The 25,462-nt window shown below is 46.5% G+C and overlaps 1 protein-coding gene and 1 pseudogene across 4 annotated transcripts; both read left to right on the top strand.

Moving 5' to 3' along the window:
- The first annotated feature begins 3,219 nt into the window (after positions 1 to 3,219).
- On the top strand, positions 3,220 to 24,226 carry Slc16a6 (solute carrier family 16 member 6). 4 transcript variants are annotated; one of them, XM_051179600.1, is made up of 6 exons: positions 3,220 to 3,730; positions 12,394 to 12,632; positions 15,087 to 15,230; positions 16,672 to 16,800; positions 19,748 to 20,560; positions 21,696 to 24,226. In XM_051179600.1, exons 1-6 carry the CDS (start codon positions 3,483 to 3,485, stop codon positions 21,944 to 21,946), a joined length of 1,824 nt encoding a protein of 607 aa, XP_051035557.1. In that variant the 5' UTR covers positions 3,220 to 3,482; the 3' UTR covers positions 21,947 to 24,226. The 4 variants fall into 4 exon arrangements, with proteins under 4 accessions (XP_051035557.1, XP_051035568.1, XP_051035563.1 ...); XM_051179611.1 differs by lacking the exon at positions 3,220 to 3,730 and adding an exon at positions 3,830 to 4,038; XM_051179606.1 differs by lacking the exon at positions 3,220 to 3,730 and adding an exon at positions 4,207 to 4,472.
- Positions 13,159 to 13,259, top strand: LOC127221862 (uncharacterized; annotated as a pseudogene).
- Positions 24,227 to 25,462: the final 1,236 nt, after the last annotated feature.

Below are 25,462 nucleotides of genomic sequence, written 5' to 3'. Positions count from 1 at the left end.
CCAAATATTCACCCCCGATCAGAGGGCTTCCCCCTCCCTCCTTCCTACACTCTGTCAGTGGGAGTCATGACCACAAGACAAACACACAGCCCCTCTACCTGGACACGAGCTCACTGAAGAGTCCTAGATGCCACAGATGTCAGCTTTTAGGCCAGCTAGAGAGACAGAACGGATATTAGTGTTTTAAAGTAAGAACTAACTATACTGGGATCTAAGCCACCCAAGCGGAACATAAGCCCTCAGGTAGGCGAAAGGTGGGTGGAATGGGGACAGGAAGAGGGACAGTGGGACTGTGGGGGACCAAGGCCTTCCCTAATAGCCCTCTCACAAGCTCCCCTCTTCTGAGACTATCCTGAAGACCCAGCAGCCCAAAGCAGGCTTGCAGGACCCTCCCTCTGAACTCCAGGGGAGATGCCTTTCAGTCCCTTTCTCAAGATTAGGCTCTCACAGGCTGGTAAAAGCTGTGAGCTTATTTGCAAGCCAGGGTCATATCTGCCTAGCAACCCATCCCGAAGACTTTTGAGGGACAAGTGTGGACAGGGAACAGGCAGGCCAACTCTGCACAAAGAAATCTGTTCTCATGCAAATGACCCTAAGCAAAAGGGCTGGGGTGGGGGGGAGGGAGCCTGAGGCAGCTCTGAGGAAGCTGCTCCCCCTCTCCTCCCCAAGAAGATGCTCTTTCACAACACACTTTCCTGCCTGGCCTTAGGCAAAAGAGCCAGAGGGGGCTGTATGCCTGCTGCACAGATTTCCACTGACCTATTGCAGAGGCCAACAGTACAGCCCAGCTCTTAGCTTAATTTCCTGATTTTCCTGGTCCTGTACTCCAGACTGCAAAGGTCCTTTTGTTCTTACTTAGGACTAAACAAAGTTAGTTTTGTTTGGGGGGGTTGATTAGCATGGTAATGCAGTACTTTCCCTGAAGAAGTGAGAAAGCAGAGGTTTTAATCTTTTCATTGGAGCAGCCAGTGGGCTTGAGGAGAAGGATGTGAGGCCAGTCTCTAACCAGCATTAGCAAAAGTCACCAGCTTGTGGCCAGCCAGCAAGGCTGGATTCCACCCACCTCTCCATTATTCAAACACTCGCAGTCCGAGTCAACTTTATAGGCACTAGTTGCAAAGCAGGCCTGCGGGTTTCTACAGATGTCATGTGACAAGGGCTCTTGCCTCAACCTGCCCATCTCTAAAATGGAGATCATACCTACATTCACAGAGGGAGGGCTAGTGACAGAAACCAATCCACACAAGGCTGAGCTAAGCACGATGGAGCAGAACTATAATCCCAGCACTTGGGAGGTGTAAATTCAGAGGATCAGGATTTCAAGGTCATCTTCACGGGACTCTATTAAAAAAGAAAATTACAAACAAACTGGGCATGGTGGCGCATGCCTTTAATCCTAGCATTTGGGAGGTAGAGGCAGGCAGTTATCTGTAAATTGGAAGCCACCATCAGCTACAAAGTTAGTTCCAGGACACCCAGAGCTTCACGGAGGAACCCTGTCTTAGGGGAAAAACATCCAAACAAACAAAATCACATGGATGGCACTTAATTCAGGATCAGGAACAACACAAATATTCAAAAAATTATAACAAAATAGTAGTAATGCATTAATAATAGTACAATATTGTTACACCCTCCAACAACCAGGTTTCATCGGGCCAATCATTCATTGATTGCTAGGGACTTCAGGCTTGTCTAATTTTTAAAGATGTTGAAAAAGTAGGCATCATGGAACATGCCAGAAATCTCAGCACTTGGGAAGCCGAGGCAGGAAGATTGCAAGTTCAAGACTAGCCTGAGCTACATAGTATAACAGTATCTTAATGCCATTTCTAGCCAGGCAGAGTGTACTCTAGTCAGAGCTACTGCACAGGTTGAGATTGGAGGATGGCAAAAGCCTAAGGCATCACAGACCGTGAGGAAAGTCTGTGGCCCCACTGCCTGTGAGGCTGAAGCAGGAGGATCTTCAGTTTTGGGCCAGTTGTGGTTTAGCTGGTGCGGTCATATCTTTAAAAAGGCAAACAAAACAAAAAATAGGATCGGGAGGCTGGAGAGATGGTTCGGCAGTTAAGAGCATTGACTGTTCTTCCAGAGGACCCCTGTCCAACTTCCAGCACCCAGTTACAGCAACTGTCTGTAACTCCAGTTCCAGGGGATCCGGCACCCATGGCAAGACACCAATGCACATAAAATATAATGAATGAATGAATGAATGAATGGGATCAGGAGTTCAAACATAAGTTTGAGGCCAGCCTGGACTACCTGAGATCCTGTCTGTGGTGGGGAAAAGTATTATTCCTACGAACTTGCCGGCTATTATTCAGTGGTAGCCTGGCAGGATTGCAGTGGCCTTAGTAACACACTATGCATCAATACACCTGCTCCCCATTTAACTCACACCGGATGTTAGTTAGCAGCACTGTATGACTGAGTCGTCAACTGTGTGTGAGAGCGTGTGTGTGTGTGTGTGTGTGTGTGTGTGTAGGGGAATCAAACAGCAAGAGAGGGTTTTTATTAAAATTTAGAATCGGCGGCTCCTCCCTGTGGCGACCCTCCAGGCACTCTTAAAGTACGTTCTCTCAAGTTTCTAATGTCAGAAAGAGTCTCTGAACCACAACCAAGGACCAACCAAGGGGTTGGCGAACTTGGCAGGGAAATATAGAGAAGAGCGTTTGCTAAGAAGCAGTTCCCAAATTTCCCCTAGAGATGTGTGATGGAGTCCAGGAAACCAACTTTGCGCCCCCTCTGGCTCTGAACTGTCCCTAGTCCTCAGGCGCACGTTGTCCTCGGGAGAAACTCCTAACTCGGGATTCCCGGGCAGCATCCATTTAGTTCATAGTGACCTTGGAGTCAAGGGGCTTGGAGATGTGGGGATCCCGATACCCCATAGAGGCCTCCCCGGAGGTAAGGCAGCCTTGCACCTGTGCCGGTGTCGCCTCCCGCCTGGGCGGGTGCACGCGCACGGAGCAGAAGGGGGATGCTGACTCAGCCATGCTTTTTTCCATCCCTTTAGCGCAGCGCTGATGCTGGTTGCTGCGGCTGCAGCCAAGGCGGGGGAAGGCAATGCACCCGCAGCAGCCGAGCGGCAGGCTCCTCGGGGCCCACTGCGGCACTCCCTCCTCATGCCCGGAAGGGGAACTGGCGGGGCGCGCGAGTTGACGAAATTTTGGGGGGAAGTGGTGGCTGGAGGAGGAACTCGGGAGCCCGCGCGTGCTCTGCTCACACCCAAACTGGAAGGAACCTGTTCAGTCCGGGGCCAGCGACGCGCGGAACCAGCCCCGACGCGCGCCTCCCCTGCCCCCCATCCTCCTCACTGGTTCCCCAGATCCTCAGGGCGCGGGCGGACCCGGGAGCTGCGCTCAGAGAGGGGGTGCCGGGGCGCACTCGATCGCCCCGGGCTCGATCGCCCTCCCGCTCTCACTGCAGTCAAGTGCCGGGGTCCGATCGGGCCGGGAATCACACGGGCACGCGCGGATGAGGGGATGAGGGCGTCGGGCCAAGGACCCCAGAGGCGTCGGCAGGGATGGGCGACTCGCGATGGCTGCGCGGTTACCTTCTGTGACCCCCAGCCCCGGCAGGCGGCAGGCAGGGCGCGTGCCTTGCGCGGCCCCGATCCACGTGGGCCCGCGCGCGCGCACCAGGCCGGCCCCCTCCTTGCAGGCGCTCGGCGCTCCCAGCACATGGTCGGCGGCGGCGCGCCCCCGAGGCCGGCGGAGACCGGCTGCAGCCGGTATAGGATAAGAGATAGGCAGAAAGACGCGGGGCCGGGGCTCGGGCGGCGGCACGCACGGCCCGGGAGGAGGAGACCCGGTTGGGGGGCGGGGGGAGGGTGTGGCCCGGGTGGCCGAGGCTGGCGTGGGTTGGGGGCCTGGGTGCTCCAGGCTCCGGGCCAGAGCCAAGTTGATAGAGACTTGGGCCCACGCCCTAAGGGGTTAAACCTTTTCTCATGTTACGGAGCGGTTTATAAGAAGGCTCGGGAGGCCCAGCCTCCGCCTTATTGGGAGCCTTTTGGGGTTTATTCTCTTCCCTTCTAACTTGGTGAGTTGGTTTTTTTATTATTTTACATGCTTAAAAGTTTGATTGTGGGGGTGTGGGCTGTTTTTTTGTTTTTTGTTTTTGTTTTAAATATGAGTGTTGGGGCCTTTTTTTTTTTTAGGGCGCGGGGGGGGGGGAGGAGAAAAGCACTTAACATTCTCACATTTTGAAGAGGTTAATCCGAAAAATAGCCTGACAGTTGGGAGTGCTCGGGGCCACCGGGGTGACGCGCTCTCGGGCAGTTGTGAGCAGCTGAGAGCTGAATGTCCATGACCCTAGACAGATGGGTTCTGGGAAATACCTTAAAGGGTGGCCTGGACTTTGATTGTCCCCAACCCGGTGTGAAAGGACCTTGGCTGTGAGGAGAGTCCGGCAACCGTCTCAGACCCTCTGGGTTTTCCACGTGAAGTTGGCTGCGCGTCGCCAATGTCAGAGAGGTACCTTCCTTCCCCAGGCTCGCGCGCGCGCACAAGGCGCCACTGAGGCAGGGCGAGGGAGAGTGGGACTCCAGGTCTCCATCCCCTATTACCCCACTCCCCGGGGCAGTCCTAGGGGCAGACAGATTTCTCCTCGGAGCATGGGTCCCACACCTTGACGGTCTGCACTGTCACCTACTGCCAGTCGGTCCCGCGCAACTTCTATGGTTCGCGGGGCTACCAGCGGCAGCAAAGTGTCTGAGCTGAGCGGCTCCAGGCTGGGGGAAACGATTTTGCAGAGGAAATAGGTTCAATTTCCTTCTTGGTTGTTTTCAAATTCCCTGCACCCCGGCAGACAAGTGATAGAAGTTTTGTTAGGTGGCGTGTAAAATGTCATCAAACACGAGAATGGGGGGAGGGCCATAGAAAAAGCTCTCGGGGATCCAACTGGGGAAACGCAATTACAACTTGTTAACCTGGTAGCTGGTTTTGTTTGCACAGCTAGACACTGTGCCAGCTCCTTTTGCGGAAGGAGGCTGTTACCTTTCGATTGAGATTTCAGCCTCCGTAATCTGACTGGGTTTTGCAAACCGTACTGATGAGTGGCTAGCTCCTATGCTGAGCTCTCCCCAGTACCAGCACTATTACGTGGCTTTGGGGGTGGGAAGAATACCCTTGAAACACCTTTCCTGGTAATTAAGGGAAGGGAGTTTAAGATGGAAACTGACAGTACGTAAATAAACAATGCAGCCAAGTGGAAAAATGATCTTAATGAGTACCACTAGCCCCGAGTTTTCCTTCTGTGGTTTCCAGAAACAGGACTCTTCCTCAGTGGAACTCCCGAGGAAGACACTTAAATTAGGGGCTTGGGTTTCAACTCAATGGTCTTGCAAAACGGATGAATTGGTTGTAGCCAGTGATTCATTCAACTTGGCTGAGGCAGCTTACCAGGTTAGAGTTGGGGTTTTTGTTTTTTTATAGAGAGAATTCAAATAAGCATCCCCCCACTCAGGAACTGGGGCTAGCGACAAGCCATATCCCCCAGGCTACACCTTGAAGGAGATTCCCAGTACTTTGGTTCTGCTGACAGCAGCCATATCACTGCCTTCCAAGACTCTTGAACTTCGATCGGAACCGACCCTAGGCTAACCCATAGGCTTTCTGATAATTCAGTATTTTTATGTCTTCATGTCAAATCCTTACAACAACACATTAAAAAGTACAGGGAAGGTCCCAGGTAACACGTATCTCCAAGTCTTGTAGGATGCCCATTTTTTTTAGGGTGTGCTACCGCCACTCACTCCCTTCTGTGAGATGGAGGAGCCCAAGCTGGCCTGAAACTCACTGTGTAAGCGAGCCTGGTTTCAAACTCATAGCTCACTTCCTGCCTCGGCTTCCTGAGTGCTGGCTGCCTCTATAGCTCTATGAGCACAGAACCTCACGCTCCATTTTTTGTTTGATTTTTTTTTCTTTTGTTTTTTTACATTCTCTCCTTTTTCATTCTTGAAGGAGACACTAAGATAACCAAAGGCTACTAGGAAATACTCTAAACAGCCCAGCCTTTTTTCCTAAAAGACATCGGGGGCCATGGGAGGAAGCCAGCGGGAGCTCAGTCAGATGAGCAGAGTTTCCCAGTTGGAAAATACCATAGAGACTGCTTTCACAGATGAAATTTAGCCATCAAGAGATTTCTGCCAGGTAGAAGATAAACCCACGGGCCTCTCTGTAGGTGGTAACCAGAGCCAATCAGGGTCAAAGGCCTGCCCTGGAATTGCCTCTTCTTAGGAGGAGAGATCAGGACTCAAGACTCTAGTTAGGTTCAGAATTCACCAGTTGTGAACCCTGAAATTCAAGAAGAGAAGTGGCCGCTAGAGATCATCAGGTTGCTTATGCAGCCCTGCTCTTTAGGTCCCCCAATGCCTTTCCCGGCAGGAGCAACCACAACACCAAACCGGCAGGCTGCCTTTGCGTTCTGTTACTTGTAGAGGCTTTTGAGTAGCCTGGTCCAAAGGTTAGGCCTTGGTTACGTGTGCTCTGGATGACAGGGAGCTAGATGGCCTGCTGAACGAATGGCAGAAGAAAGGGAAGGGCCTAGGAAACCGCTTGTTCTACAACAGACACTTCCTCGCTTTACAACTCCTCTTTATAAGGCATGAGCTGTCCATGGCTTTGGGGGTGTCTCAAGATTCACTGTTCAGTAAACTTTGAGGGGGGGGACTATTTTTGTTTCTGTTGGGTTTTAAATGTTTATTGTTTTGCTTTGGGGGCTCATTTGTTTGTTTTTCTGTTTTAGGGGGAGGAAGAAAGTAGACAGTACTGTATAGCCCAGGCTGAACTTCAACTTTTTTTGAGACAATCTTGTTGTGTAACCAAGCTGGCAATCCTCCTGCCTCAGTCTTCTGAGCAGACCACAGTGCCCTGTTTGTTTAATTAAGTTTTAGCTATCATATGTGATACACAAAATGTTATGCAGGCAGTAGGTCTGGGAAGAGTAGTTGATTGCTCCTGGGTAGGGGTTGAAATAGAGTCTTGTTTTAACCTGAACTAGCCCAAACTAGCTAGGTAGCCACAGGTGACCTTGAACCCCAGATACTTATGCCTCCACCTCCCACATGTTAGGTAGCATGCTTAGCATGCCCAAGCTTTTTTGTTTTGTTTTGTGTTGTTTTTTGAGGCAGGGTTCTCAGTGTAGCCTTGGCTATCTTGGAACTCACTCTGTGGACCAGGCTGGCCTCAAACTCACAGAGCCCACCTGCCTCTGCCTCCCAGGTGCCACCACCACCTGACAGTACCCAAGCTTTCATGGTCAGTGTTAGATATTACATGCCAGTATTATGTCCTGGTGTGGCTTCCCCTCTGTTACTAAGCTACATTGTGGTCTTGGCTCACAGTCATCCACAGCAGGACATAGGATGCGCCAGACTCATTCGGGGAGGCCATCTTACCTTTATGATGATCCCAGGAATAAAGAAGCAATTTCTGTCCCCCTTAAACCAGGATGAATTGGGCATGACTGCCTTATGCTTCTTAATCCCAGCACTTGAAAGCCGAGGCAGGAAGATTGCTGCAAGCTTGAAGCTAGCTGGAGCTATAGTATGAATATAAGTGAAAGTTACATTTGGTTGTAGCCACAGCAGAGGCATAGATGGAAAGCGGGATTTTAAAGCGCAAGCAAAGGAACTGATCACTGGGGGGGGGGGGGGGTGTTCCAAAAATAAACAGGCAGACGTTCGCTGTCTTCTGGCAGCTGCCACAGAGCAAGTCTAGTGTTCAGCTGCTTCACACCCACCCAGGCAAAACCCTCCCAGGCTTTACACTTCTGCTCTTACCTCAGTTTCCTTGGGCCGCCCACTAGGTTCAGCCTGAAAAATCAGCTGATGAATAGAGCTTAATGCTAAGGTAAAAAAATGTCAGCTTCTAAAAGCTGGACTATGTGAGAGCATCTCCAGTCACTGCTGGCTTCGGTAGAGCACGCTTTTAAAAATCCCAGCACTTGGGAGCTAAAGGCAGGCAGATCGCTACGAGTTCAAGGCTAGCCTGGTCTATGCCCATATCAAGTTCCAGGACAGCCAGAGCTACATAGAGAGACCTTGTCTCAATAAAAAAAAAAAAAACATCCAAGGGACTCTCCAGTCACTTCTTAACTGAAGAGGAGGGCAAGCCAGAGATGGGAACTGACCACCCCAAGCCACACGGTTGTGTGGCTAAACAGTTTAAGACCTCTGTACGTGGAGGTCAAGAGTACTTTGGGGGTGGTGTGGTGACTGAGTAGGTAAAGCTGACACCCTAAATTCAGTCTCAGGGACCCATCTGCTGGAAGGAGAGAACCAACTCCCACAAGATGGCCTCTGACCTCCACATGTTCTCTATGGCATGAATACACCCCGCACTTCCCAAATCATGCGTGTAAATAAATAAGCTAATGTAATTAAAACATTTTTTTTTTGAAGAGTGCTTTGTCAGGCTAGGGGTTATAGCTCAGCTGCTAGAGTGCTTACCTAACATGGATGAAGCTCTGGCTCCCTAGTATCACTTAAGCCCAGTGTGATGGCTGATGCCTACAATCCCAGCACTTAGGAGGTCTTGGAGAAACAGAAGGGTCAGAAACAGGAGATTCAGAAGTTCAAGGTCCTCCTCCATTCCACAGTAGTTAAGAGACCAGCTTGAGACTGTCAAAAACACAAAGGTGCTTTGACAAAAATGGCTTCCTCCCAATAAACGTAGAAAGCACTTCCCTCCCTGGCCTTTAGTCTGTTGCTCTGTTGGCCTACACAATCTGATTCTGGACTCTTGGGGCCAAAACCTTTACCTCCCTGGACCTGTTTCCCTGTTTTGCCAATGAGGAAGAGAACAAGCTGACTTTGGACTCCCCTGCAGCCTCAATCTCCTGAAATTCTGATTTCCTTTGAAGGCTGTAGGCTAACCCTAGCACCACCCAGCGGTTTCGAGAGGGGTATGAGCAGCTGCAAACAGAACTTGGAGGTTGTCTGGACACAACCTTCTGGTGTAGGTGGGGACTTCAGTGTGGCTCAAACTGCAGCTACAGTGTAGTTCTTCCCGTCCACATAAAATACATAATTTAATCGACAAAGGTTCAACTTGTCTCCCTGGGATCTTTATCCCAACATATTTCCGTTCAAGCTGGTCCAGAGGACACCATTAAGACTTTCTGGCCAGGTGATGGTGGCACACACCTTTGGCCCCAGCACTCGGGAGGCAGAGGCAGGAGAATCTCTGTGAGTTCAAGGCCAGCCTGGTGTACAGAGTGAGTTCCAGGACAGAACAATCAGAAAGAGAGAGAGAGAGAGAAGCTAGGTATGATAGTCAAGACATGAAAATCAGATTTTGTGACTTTATAATCTAATTGAGCAAGTAAGACAAATGCATGAAAGTAATGACTTCGCATTAAGTGGTTCCTCTCACGTGAAAACGAGACCACCTTAGTTGAGTTTATCAGAGGAACCCTGATGGTGAGCAGGGCTGTGGAGGGTGCCACAGCAGCTCCAGAGACTTGCGTGCAACTTCAAGAAATGACATGGCCAAAGGCAGGGTAGCCAGCAGGAGCCTTTTTTGACCTTGGCAGGTGAGTCAAGTTTTAGAATCAGAAGGAAAAAAGCTACCAAGATAGATTGGGATCGGATTGTGAGGTACGAGGAAAGTAGGGTTCATTATGAGTAGGTTTTATCCTTCAGAAAGAGCAAAGTGATTCAGACACACTCACACACACTCACACACACACACACTCACACACACACACTCACACACACACACACACACACACACACACACTCACACACACACAATGCAGCGTGGCCAAAGGGTTTATTTTTTAGCAGGAAGGACCCTGTGGACTTCACAAGGAACAGGTCCAATAGATGGATTCGAACGACAGCCAAGGCCTTGACAGCTGCAGGCTCACCGCCACTATGGCCTCCCCTTCCCCAGGGACAACCACTGTCCCAAAGCCAAAGCCAGGAAGTACTTTTATTCTGTTGTCTCCTGAACCACAGCTGACTGCCCCAGCTGCCTGTCTTCAGGGTGGCTTTGGAGAGACTACTGATGAGGAGGAGTGTTATAGAGATCTCCTCTGCTGGCAGACTCCCGACTCCCATCGTAGACCGAATGCTTTCCATGTCCAGGACACTACTGACTGTCCTGAAGCTGCCCAGACTCCATGCTGGAGCTCTTTCCCAACCCTTGCTGCCTTTTCATTCGCTGGCAGGCATGATGTGCAGCCTTAAAGCCCTTTGCTGCAGTCAGCATAGGCCTGTTAACACACCCCATGTCTTTTTTCACTCGGCCAGCCTAGCTTGTGCGAGGCCCTGTCTGTATCCCATGCTCAGCGCTGCAAAGGGAAAAGAAAGAAGCAGCTCTGCCTTAGGCCTTAGTTGTGTGAATATGGCCACCTAAGTCAGGAGAAGAGCTGCGTAAACATCCTGAAAAACCTGAAAAATTCATAATCCTTTACTGTTTGTTTTGGGAAGGGGAAAGGTAGTTTGTTTTGTTTAGGGACAGGATCTCATGTAGCCCAGACTAGCCTTGATCTTGTTGTGTATGTATCCAGACAAGAGTCCCTTCTGTCAGTATGAACCCCTAAAACTATGCATTAAGGTATCACTATGCAACACTACTTTTTAGTTGGGCTAAAAATATATATACCCATTTTGAAAATTTCCAGGATGTATAGTTTATCCTATGAACTCCATAGGCTCTAGAACCCTCTTGGAAACACACATATGGGCTTATCTGAGAAGGATTGGGCTGACTAGGAAGCTGCTCCTTAATGCGTAGGCCCTCTCGAGGCTGTGTAAGAAGAAGCTGGAGAGATGGCTCAACTGTTGAAGGCTAAGCTCACAACCAAAAATATAAGAAGGAGCCAATTGAGCAGAGAGTCATTGTTTTCCTCTTCTTGACTATGGGTGACTAGCTCTCAGGCCACTGACTTCCCCACCTTTGGACTGCATCCTTAAACTGTGAGCCAAAAGAAACCCACCCTTCTTTAAATTGCTTTTAGCAACAAGACGTTGACCCAGCCTCCCTCCAGTGTTAAGTTAGTGCTCCCATCCCCCATTTGTTTGGTTTTTGGTTTTTTGAGACAGGGTTTCTCTGTGAATTTTTGGAGCCTGCCCTGGAACTCGCTCTGTAAACCAGGCTGGCCTCGACCTCACAGAGATCTGCCTGCCTCTGGCTCCCAAGTGCAGGGATAAAGGTGTGTGCCTCCACAGCCTGGCAAATTAGTGTCTTTTACTTAGCTGCCTTAAGGCTCAGGATTGCTCAGTCTGTTGTAGTTTGAACAGAAAGCCATAATGAGATCAGGGGTAACTTGGTAAAGTTGACATGCTCAGGGCCTCTCGGGGCTGTAATGCCTCATTTAGCTAATGTTAAGTATTTGTCATCTGTTCTAAAATCTATTTGCTCCTGGTGATCAACTTTGAGGAACAGAATCTAAGTTCAGAAAACTCTTAGGTGTTCATGGAGAGTTGTCTTTTGTCCAGAAAGAAACCTCTATACCTGGAACACCAAAATACTAATCAGGATGCTATTTACTGAGGGGAAAATGGGAGCTAGAAGGGCCGGCTGGGTGACCTGAATAGGCAGTGGTACTAAATAGAAATGCACAGGGAATCACAAGCTACAAGGCTTGTTCCCTGGAAGGTGCAGACACCTTCCAGTGTCCTCTCAGTGAATGGCTTCCTTCTTTCTTATCAGCATGCCACGTGGCCAATGCATCTTTTCCTCCCTCCCTTTCTTCCTTCTTTCTTTCCTTCTTTCCTCCCTCTTTCTTTCTTCCTCTCTCTCTCTCTTGTTTTGTTTTCTGAGACAGGGTTTCTTTGTATAGCCCTGGCTATCCTGGAACTCAATCTTTAAACCAGGCTGGCCCCTGCCCCCTGAGCGCTGGGACTAAGGTGAGTGTCACCATGCCTGGCTCCGGTTCATATTCTTTACCTAATTTACATTCTTTGACATCAGCATGGATACTTGGTCTAGTGAGCCTTCTGCGTCCTTCAAGGGAGCCTTCAACTATTCTCCTCAGGTTCCTTGTCTGTTTATTGTTCTTCCCTTTTAATTATGACAGAGGGGGCCTTATTTTCAAATTCTTTGTGGGGCCCCATGTATTATTCAAAGATAGATATAAGATTGTATAAGACTATGCTTAACTCGACATGATTTGAATATTTAATAAATAGGTCTTGTCAGTTATGTTTGCTAAAGATGATTAGATCAGCTCGGTATGGTGGTATGGACCTTCCTTTAATCCCAGCATTCAGAAGGTGAAGGCAGGATGTAGTCGCCCTTGCATACATAGTGAGTTCAAATTCAAGGCCAGCTTGGTCTGCGTGAGACCCCACCTCACAAGAGAGGCAAAGATGAAGAGAAGAGAGGAGAATGGTCAACCCTCATGTTGCTGGTCTGAATTCTTTTCCTCATGTTTTAATTTCAGATCAAGAATGACCCAAAAGAATCCGAAGCTTTGTTCCAGAGCCAATGTGTATACCCAAGTGCCTGATGGAGGATGGGGCTGGGCAGTAGCTATTTCTTTTTTCTTCGTTGAAGTCTTTACCTATGGCATCATCAAGTCATTCGGTGTCTTCTTTAATGACTTAATGGACAGTTTTGATGAGTCCAACAGCAAGATCTCATGGATAATATCAATATGTGTGTTTGTGTTAACATTTACAGGTGAGTACACGAATAATACTGACATGTGTTTTGGTGTTAACAGTTACAGGTGAATATGTGGGTGATACCAGTATGTGTGTTTGTGCTAACATTTACGTACCAGTGTATCTGTCAGCACAAGCCTAGCCTGTGCACCTGCCCTTTTAATATGCCTACCTGACAGCAGTCGGTGTATCTGTGACGCATTCTCCTGTTGAACTGTCTAGGCTCGATTAAGGATTTCAGCTTTCAGAGGGTTGGGGACCGGCAAGCATTAGGAGACATTGATTAAAAGGCCGTGTTTGCCAACTGTAATGTCTTTAGTCTAACACACCCATTAGATACATACTGTCTGCAGCTTGGGAGGTAGAATGCTTGCCTAGCACATGTAAGGCCCCAGGTTCGATTCCCAGCACCATACAAAAAGAACAAGTGAGATACCTATAATATCCATGGTGCTAGTAGTCTTTGAAGACAGTGGCAAACCCCAGTTCTCCACGGATGTAGTGACTGGCTAACAAAGCGACACCCAAAAGTCCCTAGGCGCTAGCTTCAGTAGCTCGTGCACTAAAAATGGAGCCCTACAGAAGATTAGCATGGCTTCTGAGCAAGGGTAACAGGCAAATTCATAAGGCATCTCATTTTTTTTTTAATGATTAAGGATGTTTTGCCTGCATGTGTATCTGTGCATCATGGGTGTGCCTGAGACAAAGGAGGCTAGAAGAAGATATAGGGTTCCCTGGAACTGGAGTTATAGTTTTGATTCACCGTGTAGGCACTGGAAATTGAACCCCAGTCCTGTGGAAAGGCAGTCAGTGCTCTTGATTGCTGGGCCACTTCTCCAGCCCCTCTGTGTCTTTAAAAGGAAACTCATTTGGGGCTGTAGAGGTGGCTCAGCAGTTAAGAGAACTGGCTACTCTTCCAGGGGTCCTCAGTTCAATTCCTAGCAATCACACGGTGGCTTGCAACCATCTGTAATGGGATCTGATGCCCTCTTCTGTCATAGAGTTGTAAATGCAGATAGAGCACTCATACATAAAATAAATAAATAAACTCTTGAGTGGATGGGACGGATTTGAACATACATGCCGACGTCTCGTGCTCACCTGTCTGTAATAGGCAACACCACGGCTTCCCTCAGAGGACAGGGTGCTGAGCTTGCCTCAGGAGGCCAGCCAGGCTGCCTTTAAAACCTTCCCTCACTCACCCACTACCACGCAACATCGCCTGTGAGGTTACTGCTGAAGTTAGAACCAGTCTCTGAGTGTAGTTTATTTTGGCCATATAACATCCTAAAAGGCTGCTCTATCCTGTTGGTTTGTTTTTGAGAAGAGATCTCACTATGCAGAAGTGGTTTCAGCAGCACAGCTATCAATATAAGCTTGCAGGTGCTTGTGGTCAAGCTGATAGAGTTTAATCTCTGAGCCCCACGTGGTAAATGCAGAGAAACAACTCCTCCAGCTACCACTGGTTCTCCCACATACAACATACATACAATGTTAGAAGTTTAAAAATACATGTTCTCATTCTGTATACTCACAGTAATGTGTAGACTAATTCCAACAGAATTCTTTCTTTTCCCTTCCCATCCCTTCTATCTAGTGTGTTCCTCTTTGACCCAACTCGCAGTGGCTCACATATCTTACTGCCCTTACGCTAGTGTTAAGTAGCATGTGAGCAGGAAGGAATTTGCTAGATTTCAGTGGCCCGGGGTAAGGAGTGTATAGAAGCCAAGCAAACTAAGATTTCTCCGTGTTCCGAGTTAGCTGCTATCTTTTAAGTGAACATGTCTGAGAATCGGCCTTATTTCCATCCTGGATTGTTTTCCGGACAGTCAAATGAACTAAGTAGACATCGACCACAGACGGGATTCTCTTAAAAGAATCCGGAGCAGTGATGTCAGAAAATAAAAACAATTAGAGAGATCACAGGGAAAGCCAGGGTACGCTGGAGACCCAAATAAATGGGTGTGTAGCTTTGCATTGCACGAGGTAAGCCAGGATCATCCATCTACAAGTATATTTTGTATACTCACCCTCATCAATGCTGGAATCTAAGGCTTTGTTTGTGCTGGGCAAGTGCTCTACCCCTGCTATGTCCCAGCCCCTCATTTTCCTCCTGTTATCTTGTTGTTGAACCCAGGACCTGGCTGCTGCTAGCAACTATTCTACCCATGAGCTGCATCCCCAGCCTTCTTTTAAATTTCTGTCTAGGGTGGCCTTGAACTTGGCAATCTTCCTGCCTCAGCTTCTTAAATAGCTAAGGTTGCATTCTTGTACCAAGAGGCCTGGCTCTTTGTGTTTTAAATCGAAACCAATGCTGAAATAACCTCTGGCCTGACCCATAGCTGCTGCATGAAACACACCAGGTTCTTACAATCGCCCCTTCAAATGCACAGCTTGCCGGAAGTGATCACAGCAAAGTCAGCAAGAAGCCCAGGTTAACAGGTTACTTTCTGTTCCTTTGCCCCTGCAGCTCCCCTCTCCACAGTCCTGAGCAACCGCTTTGGCCATCGGATGGTGGTGATGGCGGGAGGGCTGCTTATCAGCACAGGAATGGTTGCTGCATCCTTCTCCCAAAGGGTCTACCACATGTACATCTCCATCGGGGTCATCTCAGGTGAGGGTCTCTCTCCCTGGTTCCACAGCTCTGAGTTCTGCTCCACTTGAAGAAGGGAGGGAGGGAGGAAACTGAACCCAAATTGTATTTCTTCTTCTCTGATGGGAGATGTCCTTCTGCATGTATGTTTCTCTTATTGGTTGATGAATAAAACACTGCTTGGCCGATAGAGGCAGGAAGATGGGCGGGCTAGAAGACGAGGAGAATTCTGGGAAAGGTAGGCAGAGAGAGTTGCCATGTAGAGCCTGGGGAAGACAGGACACGCCAGGAGTTCTCTGGTAAGATAAGGCCATGTAGAAATACATAGATTTATAGAAATGGGTTAGTAATAATTAAGACAGAGCTAGCCAATAAGAAGCCTTAGCCACTGGCCAACAGTTTAATAATTAATATGTCTTTCTGTGCTTATTTGGGGGCTGAAGCGGAGACTGTGGAACATGAAAATGCCAGCTATACGTTTTCCTTTTTCTTTCAAGTTGATTATGTCTGAGATCAGTGATTTTTGAACCAGGTGATATGGTCCCCATGTAAAAATACATTCTCAAGTGTCCAAGAACTTCTGTTTGATGTAGGGAGGAAAAAAAATTTACTCATAATAAAGAGACTTTTTCTCATTTCTCTAGTTTGAGGCCAAAGTGCATCGCTTTCACAATCTGAGACTTAAGTTCTTGTGCTGGCCTTTCTCAGTTCCGAGTCCCCTGTGCTTTGTATGGGGAAAGCAGTATGCCACACTTATTCTTGGGGGTATCCAAGAGTTCACTGATGGTAGGTGATATTTAAGTGTCCACCCAGTTTGCAGAATCTAAACTTTGTGTAGAGTTCTGCACACATCAAAAGACTACGTTGGCCAGACAAGCATGTGTCATCTTATCACTGGAGAGTTAGGCTCAGGCAGGGAGATCATGAGGCAAGTCTCCAAAGAATAAAGGACAAAAGACATTCATTTCAAATTCAAATATTACTCAGAAACTACTTTTACTGACTGATCCCATTGTGAATTAATTGTATAAATTTGTGGTGCTCAGGAGAACGGTCCTCAGCTGTTATATCTTAGTATCCCTAAATGACCGTCGCGGCATTTCCTTCCTTATTTTTGAGACCATCTTCTATATCCCTGGCTGGCCTCCAACTGACTATGCCTAAGGTAACCAAAGGTAACTTTGAACTCCTGACCTTCCTGAACGCTGCGGTTACAGGTGTGTGTTACCACACCCAGTTTTACGTGGTCCTGGGGACCAAACCCAGGGCTCCATGCATGCTAGGCAAGCACTACCAACTGAAGGCCTGAGATGAAATCCATTTTCTTTGGCATTTTCTGTAGAATGAATGGGTTGGCCCCCACAGCATACAACTTTTGTACAAAGCTCCTTGCACACTAACGATGCCCTCTAGGCTCGGACCATGTATAGTTCTCACTTGCCTTTTTGATTTTCACCTACAGGTTTGGGGTACTGCTTTAGTTTCCTTCCAACTGTCACCATTCTGTCACAGTACTTTGACAAAAGGCGTTCAGTAGTCACTGCGGTTGCTTCTACGGGAGAGTGCTTTGCTGTGTTTGCTTTTGCACCAGGTAGGTGAGTGACAGTAGCTCATTAGCAGGGGACCAGGAAAGCCACTCTGGTGCCATTGCTGTACTAACTTGGGCCGACAGTGTGGGTGACTCTCGCTCTGCGTAATGAGATGTCACTTGCTCTCTCTTTAGCACATTTTTAGGATATCCTCCTTCTCTCCTATTTTAGGAATTCACACCATGTTATCTTAGTCCAAGTTTACATAAACGGGTACATAATCGGTGGTAAGACTTTCTTGAAACACGAAAAGATAACCCCTAAATTATTTGGTAATTTGGACCGTTTATATTATTATCATCTCCCTTTCCAAAAGAGCTACATTCAGTGTAGATTTAAATTACGCCAACAAAATCAGTTTTCATACGTGTGCATGAATTATCTCACTTTATCCCTGGTTTACCTCCCCCCAACTTAATGTTAATCCATGAAATGCAAGGAAAGTAATGTAATAGATAGATAACCTTCCGGGCCCAAATTCCTTTCTTTCTTTTCCTTTCTTCCCTGGTTACATGCTGGGCAAGCATTCTACCACAGTGCTGCTGCGTGCTAGCCTGATGACTGCATCAGGTGGGTTGCAAGGTTGCAAGCAGGAGTGATTAGGAGTGAGGTATTCTTATAATACCTGCATTTTTTCAGGTGAGTCAGATAATTGTATGTTCACATACACACACACACACACACACACACACACACACACACACACACACGCATGTACGCACAGTCAGAAGTCATGTTAATTGTTGAATTTAGGTGAAGGGTGAGCGTATTGCTGCCATTCTCTCCTTCTGTTCCCATTTTTTAAAAAAATAAAACATTGACAAGAGAAAGAATCAATGAACCATGAGTTCCCTGAGGGTAGAAACAGTGTATTTTTCAGCTAGCACTGGGCACCCTTCCTGGCATTTGGTACATACTTAAGAAATGTTACCCAAGGAGCTGGACAGATGGCTTGGTGGTTAAGAGTACTAACTGCTCTTATAGAAGACCCAGGTTCAATAGCCAGCACCCACCCACCCACATGGTGGCTCACAATCATCTGTAACCCCAGTTCTGGGGGATCTGATGCCCTCTTCTGGCCTGTGAGGGCACTGCTTACATGTGGTACACAGATACATACTCAGACAGACACTCACACACATAAAATATAAATAAAATCTCCAAAAAGTTTGGTGTTTTGGTTTTGGGGGGTTTTGTTTTGTTTTGTTTTGTTTTTGCAGTTTCACTGCAGTGAGAGACTCAAGCCCTCCTTGACCATCTCCCTCTGAGCTGCCTCTGCCCTGGGTTCACAGTGAGAGACCAGTACTAGGTCACTAAGGATAGGACCAAGGAGACACTTGAGTACTATACCCATAAGTGCTAGGGAAGAGAGAAAGTCTATCTTTTGGTCCACAACAGAGGCCTGCAAACATCCATAGAAAGAGTGGGCCACCCTCCAGAACCACTGAGAAAGCCCACGGTGTCAGGGCAGGCATGCTTAGCAATTTGCTATCCACAAAAGGGACAGGCAAAAGGGAATGTCACACTTTTGAGTCAGAACGCAGAAAAGCAGGCAGGCAGGCAGGCATCACAGTGAGGGTCATGGCCAATACTTCTTGTTTTATTTTTTATTTACTTCATAGATACAAAGACGGAGTGCATAGGATGTATAGTGATATGGTTCCTAGTTGGATAGATTAGGTTTACAAAAGGTCAGAGAGAAATAAAAACAAAATACTTTATTTTTGTGGTACCTGACAGTAGAGCCCAGGACCTCCTGCATGCAAGTACTCTACCACTAACATATATTCTCAGCCCTGAGAATCCATTCAGCTTTGGGGACTCTCTCTCTCTCTCTCTCTCTCTCTCTCTCTCTCTCTCTCTCTGTGTGTGTGTGTGTGTGTGTGTGTGTGTGTGTGTGTGTGTGTGTGTGTGTGAAAGCGTCTCAATTCTACTGACTCAGCACAAAGCATCCATCCACAGACTATAGGAGTGCACAAACCTGGTTCAATTCCAGTCCAGTTTTAATAACAAAAAAGAGACAATGGGTCAGGTTTGGCCTGTAGGCCATGGCTTGTTGAACCTTAATGTAGCCTCCTTCTTCAGCCTCTGTCTTAAAAAAAAAAAAAGAAAAAAGAAAAAGAAAGAAAGAAAAAAGAAAAAACACTGCCCAAAGTTTTCAGAAAACTAGGCTGACAGTTTTTAAGCATATATATATTATAATAAGCATATACATTTTCTTATTCATAAAACACACCAGAATACAGAATAAAGGATAGTCTACAGGGCTGGGGTGATGTCGCCATGCAATGCAAGAATAAGACCATGAGTTTGGATCCCCGGCAGCCATGTGAAAAGCTGGTTATGGTGGCAGATGCCTGTATTGCCAGCACCAGGAATATGGAGACAGATGAATCCCTGGGATCAACCAGTCTTGCCAAATTCCAGATTCAAAAAGAGGGTCTGTCTCCAAGAGTAATGAGGCCAGGAGTGTAGCTCAGTGGTCAAAAAACCTGCATTTAAAAAAAAAAAAGTGCCAGATGGTGGTGGCACATGCTTTTAATTCCAGCCTTTGGGAGGCAGAGACAGGCGGATTTCTGTGAGTTCGAGAACAGCCTGATCTGCAGAGCTAGTTCCAGGACAGGCTACAATGCAATACAGGGAAACCCTGTCTCGAAAAACCAAAAAAAGAAAAAAGAAAAAAAAAAAAAAGAAGGAAGAAAGAAAGAAAGAAAGAAAGAAAGAAAGAAAGAAACCCAGCATTGGTCTCTGACCTCCACATGGAAATATACATTTAACTATCCCCCACCCCCCCACACCCAAAGTATAGTCTAGAATGATTTGCATTCATCCTAACTGAGCAAAATTTGTTATTACGTTTTTATCCATATTTCTCCTGGCTATTGCCTACTGGACCTGAAGTCTATTATTGACCTTGGATTTCCCTTTCTTTGCTTCTGTCTCTTCAAGCCATCACAGCTCTGAAGGAGCATATTGGCTGGCGATACAGCCTCCTCTTCGTGGGCCTACTGCAGCTAAATATCGTGGTCTGTGGCGCCTTGCTAAGACCAATCACTATCCAAGGACCAGAGTCACCGAAAGCAATCACTCACGAACCCCGGAGAGAAGTGCAATATATGCTTGAAAATGAGAAAACAAGAACCTCAATAGACTCCATCGACTCAGGAGTAGAGTTAACTACCTCACCAAAAAATGTGCCTAGTCAAGCTAACACAGAGCAGGAAGCCAGGGCTGAGCAGCAACAGACCCTGGTGGCTGGCCCCAAGCACAGCCCGAAGGAAACCCCACTGCTAGACTTTTCTATTTTGAAAGAGAGAAGCTTCATCTGTTATGCCTTGTTTGGCCTCTTCGCCACGCTCGGCTTCTTTGCACCTTCCCTGTACATCATCCCTTTGGGTATCAGTCTAGGCATTGACCGTGACCGAGCGGCATTCTTACTATCTACAATGGCCATTGCTGAAGTGTTCGGAAGGATCGGGGCTGGGTTTGTCCTCAACAGAGAGCCCATTCGGAAGATCTACATTGAACTCATATGCGTCATTTTACTGACAGTGTCTCTCTTCGCCTTCACTTTTGCTACTGAATTCTGGGGTCTCATGTCGTGTAGTGTGTTTTTTGGCATCATGGTCGGGACCATAGGAGGGACCCACATCCCACTGTTGGCCGAGGATGACGTCGTTGGAATCGAGAAGATGTCATCTGCAGCTGGAGTCTATGTCTTCATTCAGAGCATTTCAGGGCTGGCAGGACCACCCTTGGCAGGTAATTAAATTGCTTTTTCCTCATTTATTTGTGGGTATGCATGTGCCACTTACTTATGGGCGTGCATGTAGAGGTCAGAGGACAACTGGGGCAGGCACTTTTCTCCTTCTACCATGTGGGTCCCAGGGACTGAACTCAAGACTGTCTGTCTTGGCAGCAAGCACCTTTTACACACTGAGCCATCTCAACGGCCCGTGCCAGTTACTTTAAAAACACAGAATACAAATCTGTCTACTTTAATCTTCCTAGTTGTGCTGGCTTGGTTCATGGGACCGATTGTAAAGTCTGCTTCCATTTTTACACTTGAGTTAGATTTTAGTTATTTAGAGATTACAATAGGTAACCCTCTTGGTTTTAAAAAGAAAGGAACTAAAAAGCCTTAAAATTTAAGGGAGTGGTCATTTTTATTTTATGTATGTTGGTGTTGCCTGAATATATGTATGTGCATCATGTGCATACAATGCCTATTGAAGCAGAAGAGGGCACTGTATGCCCTGGGACTGGAGTTACAAACAGTTGTGAGCTACCATGTGGGTGCTGGGAATTGAACCCGGGTCCTCTGGAAGAGCAGCCAATGCTCTCAACCTCTGAGCCATTGTTTCAGCCTTTCTTAAGAAGAAAGAGCTGGGCATGGTGGTGAAAAACTATAATTTACCGTTCTTGAGAGGTTGAGGCAAGACGATCATAAGCCTGAGGCCAGACTAGGCTACATAATGAGTTCCAGGTCCCCTGGGTCTGGAAAAAAAAAGTGAAAATAACTCACAATGATTTTGTAGTTCCATTAATCCAAAAGTCATGTGTCAATAAGGTTATAATGTACACGGTTCCCCTCTAGCCTTAGACAAGGCAAGGTAACAGAAAACACGTGAGGCTTGGACTTGCAGACATGGGTTCTAATCTTGACTTACATTACTGGATCACCATGTGAGCACTGCTGTGAGTCTAAGGCCAGGTAGAACACAGGGAATTTCAGGGCAGTTAAGGCTAATTGTGGAACCCTGCCACAATAAATAAACAAATAAGATAGTAGTTCAGGCTAAGAGATGGAGAAAATTTTGGACTCAACAGGAGCCCAGGTAAGAGAGAGAGTGTGTGTGGTAGCTATGTCACTAATAATTCCAACGCTTTCTTCCAGGCCTACTGGTCGACCAGAGCAAGATCTACAGCAGGGCCTTCTACTCCTGCGCAGCAGGCATGTCCCTGGCTGCTGTGTGCCTCGCCCTGGTAAGACCTTGTAAAAAGGGCCTATGCCAGCATCCTCATTCAGGTGGAAACCAGACTGACAGCCATCACAGGAAGGCATTACAGGACATACCAGAAGACTTTCTGGAAATGGATCTTGGGAAATGTGAGCACAGGGTTCATATGAAAATGGATCCAGTGTGACACATTTTCATGTCATAGCTTCTATGTTGCCTGGGAAAAGAGCCCCTGGGGCAGGTGCCAACCACAGGGCCCCATCTTTAAAACTGCATAAAGGGAATGCATGTGTGAACAGCAGTATCAACATCTTTCCCTTTCCCGTAAGTCCTTTTTGCTTGCTCTTTAAGCCAAAACCAAAACAACCAAACACTTTCCATACAGGAATCCAGCCCTATTCAATAGCAATACAAAGATGCATGGAAGGGCGCTGGTTCACATCCCAGCACTACAACAATGCAATGAACTGGCAAACTGGTGTTCAAATTACTCATGTGTGTAAACTATTATTTTATAAAGTGACATCCAGCCCAAGTCATGCAAATGAACTGGCCATTCCAAAAAGAAAGAAAAAAAACAATCTCCAATCATTTAAAAAAAGTTGCCGATTTTCAGAAATATAGGTAAATTTTTTTTTAAGCAATTCGAAAAATTATTTAGGTTTAAATTGACAAATTATTGTTTCTGAGTTTTTTCAGTATTGCATAGAAAGAAGGCAATTCTTTAAGACTAAGCATTTGATTAATATGCAAAAAAATTAAAAACGTGTAACAACTTGAACTTCAAAGATTGCTACTTCTTTTTATGTCCAGCCATCACAAGTATTTCAATTGAAATGTTAAATCGCATTTCCTGAAGAAATAAGTGACTGTAGTATTTTTTAATTTAAACGGCTATTTATTATTAAGTTATTCTAGGATGATTAGAATGATCAAAAGAAGGGTAAAGGTGTTTGCTGCCAAGATTTACGACTTGAGTTCAATTCCTCGAATCCACATGGTAGAAAGAGAACCAACTTCTTTGAGTCATCCTCTGACCTCTACACACATGCTATGACATGCATGTGCCCACATACATACACACAAAAAAATGTTAAAATGTTAAAAAAAAAAACCCTAATAATCAGAATAAATAAAAGATGATATACACACTCACACACTCCCTCCCCTTTTTTCTTTTTGGTTTTATAAGACAAGGTTTCTCTGTGGAACCCTGGCTGTCCTGGAACTCCCTCTAGCCCAGGCTGACCTCAAACTCAAGTGAGTGCTGGGATAATAGGTGTGTGCCACCTGGCTACACAGCATTTTTTCTTTTACCTTCTTTCTGCAGCTCTTAAAATTCTTCAGAGAGCATTTCTAGTCTCATAACATTAATCTCCTGACAGCCCGAGCTGTAATGAGTCCTTGGCGTTGTTAAAGGCAAGGTGTGCTATTTAAAGGGGGTGGGGGGTAATGGATGGCAAATAGCCTGCATTTTTAAATTATCACCTAAGAATACTTGAGGATCTTCTTTGACCAGAATTATACTTTTATTGAATTGTTGGAACATTGAGTTTTTTGTTGTCGTCGTTGTTGTTATTCAATCTTTAACTGTTGAGGCATTTCTTCGTTTCATCTGAAGTAAAAGAAACGTTTCTGTCACTATCACAAGTTACAAGTTGTAATTTACATCTTCCATAGAACTCGATTGTCCTAAGTTGCCATGGGTACCAGGTACCTAGTCACTGCTGTTGGCAAGTTCCACTACATGTGTGTATAGTGTTCTGCATTCTAGCACTTCTCTGTAAAGGGGGCAGTGTGAGGATGAGGGGGGCTGCCTTCTTGCCTGTTTGACTGCATCTCCCCAACTGGGTGGCCGGTACTTGCCGCTCAGTATTTCCTCATCTTTACTGTTCAAGACAACTCAGGGGGAACATCGAACAAGCCTAGTTTGGTTACAACAGGTACACACAAGCTTGGATCTTTCTCTGCACTTAAGATGATGGTGGTGTAGTTCTCACCACAGGCTGGCTACCTTTTATACAGCATCTTATTAGCCATAGAAATGGGATAATCTGTAAAACTTTGGGGAGGGTGAGTGACTTGAAGACAGAGTGTCTGTCCAAAAAAGCCGGACACACCTTAAACAAGGTGGATGTAGCAAAGCTCTGTGGGGCGGCCCCGAGAAACGCGTTAGGCTTGTGGGCAGCTTTGCAGACATCAGTGACTTCAGCACTTTACGACCTATTTTATACTACGAATGTTCAATACGATTTAATATTTATAACTGATTTCTGAGGGGTCTGCTCTAAGTTTGTTCTGTTTACTGCATGATGCAAGAACATGTATGCCCAATTTCAGTATGTCAACAATCAGGGTTGTAAATGTTGGGAAGGGAAAAGAAAAACACAGGATCGCTGATTTGTTCTGTAGGAGTGACATTCCGGTACTTCTGGATTTACAATAAATCTATGGCTTTTTATTTAAAGAGTCTGATGCTCTTTTGTATTGAAGTGCTTTTGACTGATTTCAGAAACTGTAAAATCTTTGTACTACCCCAGGACACAGGATTCTCAAGGCATGGGTAATGCAACTCCTTTCTTTCTCTCTTTCTTTCTTCCTTCCTTTCTTCCTTCCTTCCTTTATTTCTCTCTTTTCTCTTCCTTCCTTCCTTCCTTCCTTCCTTCCTTCCTTCCTTTCTTTCTTTCTTTCCATCCGTAGTCGGGAAGCAGAGAAAAATGCCCAGAAAGTTTTAAAAAACACTTTTTTAATTCCTTGGGAATTTCATTCCAAATTTTAAAAATTTATTATTATTATTATATGTTCATTGGTGTTTTGTCTGCATGTATGTCTGTGTGAAGGTATCAGATCCCCTGGAACTGGAGTTACAGACAGCTGTGAGCTGCCGTGTGGGTGATGGGAATTGAACCCAGGTTCTCTGGAAAAGCAGCCAGTGCTCTCCAGCCCCCATACAGTATATTTTTGAGCATATTCAACCTTCATTCCTCTTCCTAGCTCCTCCCAAATTCACCCCCACTTCCCTCCTACCCCTACTTTGTAGCCTTGGATTTTTTTTTTTTTTTAAACCTGTGGATGAGTTCACTTTGTGTGATTATGGGTGTGAAGAAAGGTGGACCTATCAGAGTTTACACCATTAAAGAAAGCGGACCTCCCCTTCCCCAGACGCTGTCAATAGCTCCTTAGCTTAGCTGGGGGCTCATGAACCCTTCCCCATCCCTGCTGGGATTTGCCTGGCTTGATCTTGTATAGGCAACAGCTGCTATGGGTTCACAAGCACAGCGGTCCTGTCAAGTTAGAATACACTGGTTTTGCTCTGGTTCTCCCTAACCCTCTGGCTCTTAAAATCTTCTCACCTCCTCTTCCAACAGTCCCTGAGCCCTGGGGGGGTTGGGGGGGAGCGGGGAGTGGTATAGGTGTCCCATTTGTGTCTGAGCACTCACTCCACTTACGAATGTTCTCTGCGGGACACAACACTAGAACTTCATTTATTTGCTCAGAGTTTCACAGGCTGGCCACAAACTTATCATATCTGCCTCAGCCTCCACACACACTATGTTCAGCTGACATTATTTTATTTTTATTTTTTTGAGACAGGATCTCTCTACATAGCCCTGGCTGTCCTGGAAGTCTAGATTTGTAGATCAGGCTGGTCTCAAACTCACAGAAATCTAGCTGCCTCTCTCTGGCTCTGCAGTGCTGGGAC

Source organism: Phodopus roborovskii, unplaced genomic scaffold, assembly GCF_943737965.1.
Source record: "Phodopus roborovskii unplaced genomic scaffold, PHOROB, whole genome shotgun sequence".
Classification (NCBI taxonomy): Eukaryota; Metazoa; Chordata; class Mammalia; order Rodentia; family Cricetidae; genus Phodopus; species Phodopus roborovskii.
The sequence above is the reverse complement of the archived record's forward strand: the minus strand, read 5'-3'. Positions and strand labels throughout refer to the sequence as shown.

What these genes read in the sequence shown, in the direction of transcription:
- Slc16a6 (XM_051179600.1), top strand. Translation starts at nt 3,483, where the DNA reads ATGAGGGCGTCGGGCCAAGGACCCCAGAGGCGTCGGCAGGGATGGGCG. An exon ending in CTCCATCGGGGTCATCTCAG is followed by an intron (nt 15,231 to 16,671) that starts GTGAGGGTCTCT and finishes TTTCACCTACAG; the next exon opens with GTTTGGGGTACTGCTTTAGT. An exon ending in TGTGTTTGCTTTTGCACCAG is followed by an intron (nt 16,801 to 19,747) that starts GTAGGTGAGTGA and finishes TGTCTCTTCAAG; the next exon opens with CCATCACAGCTCTGAAGGAG.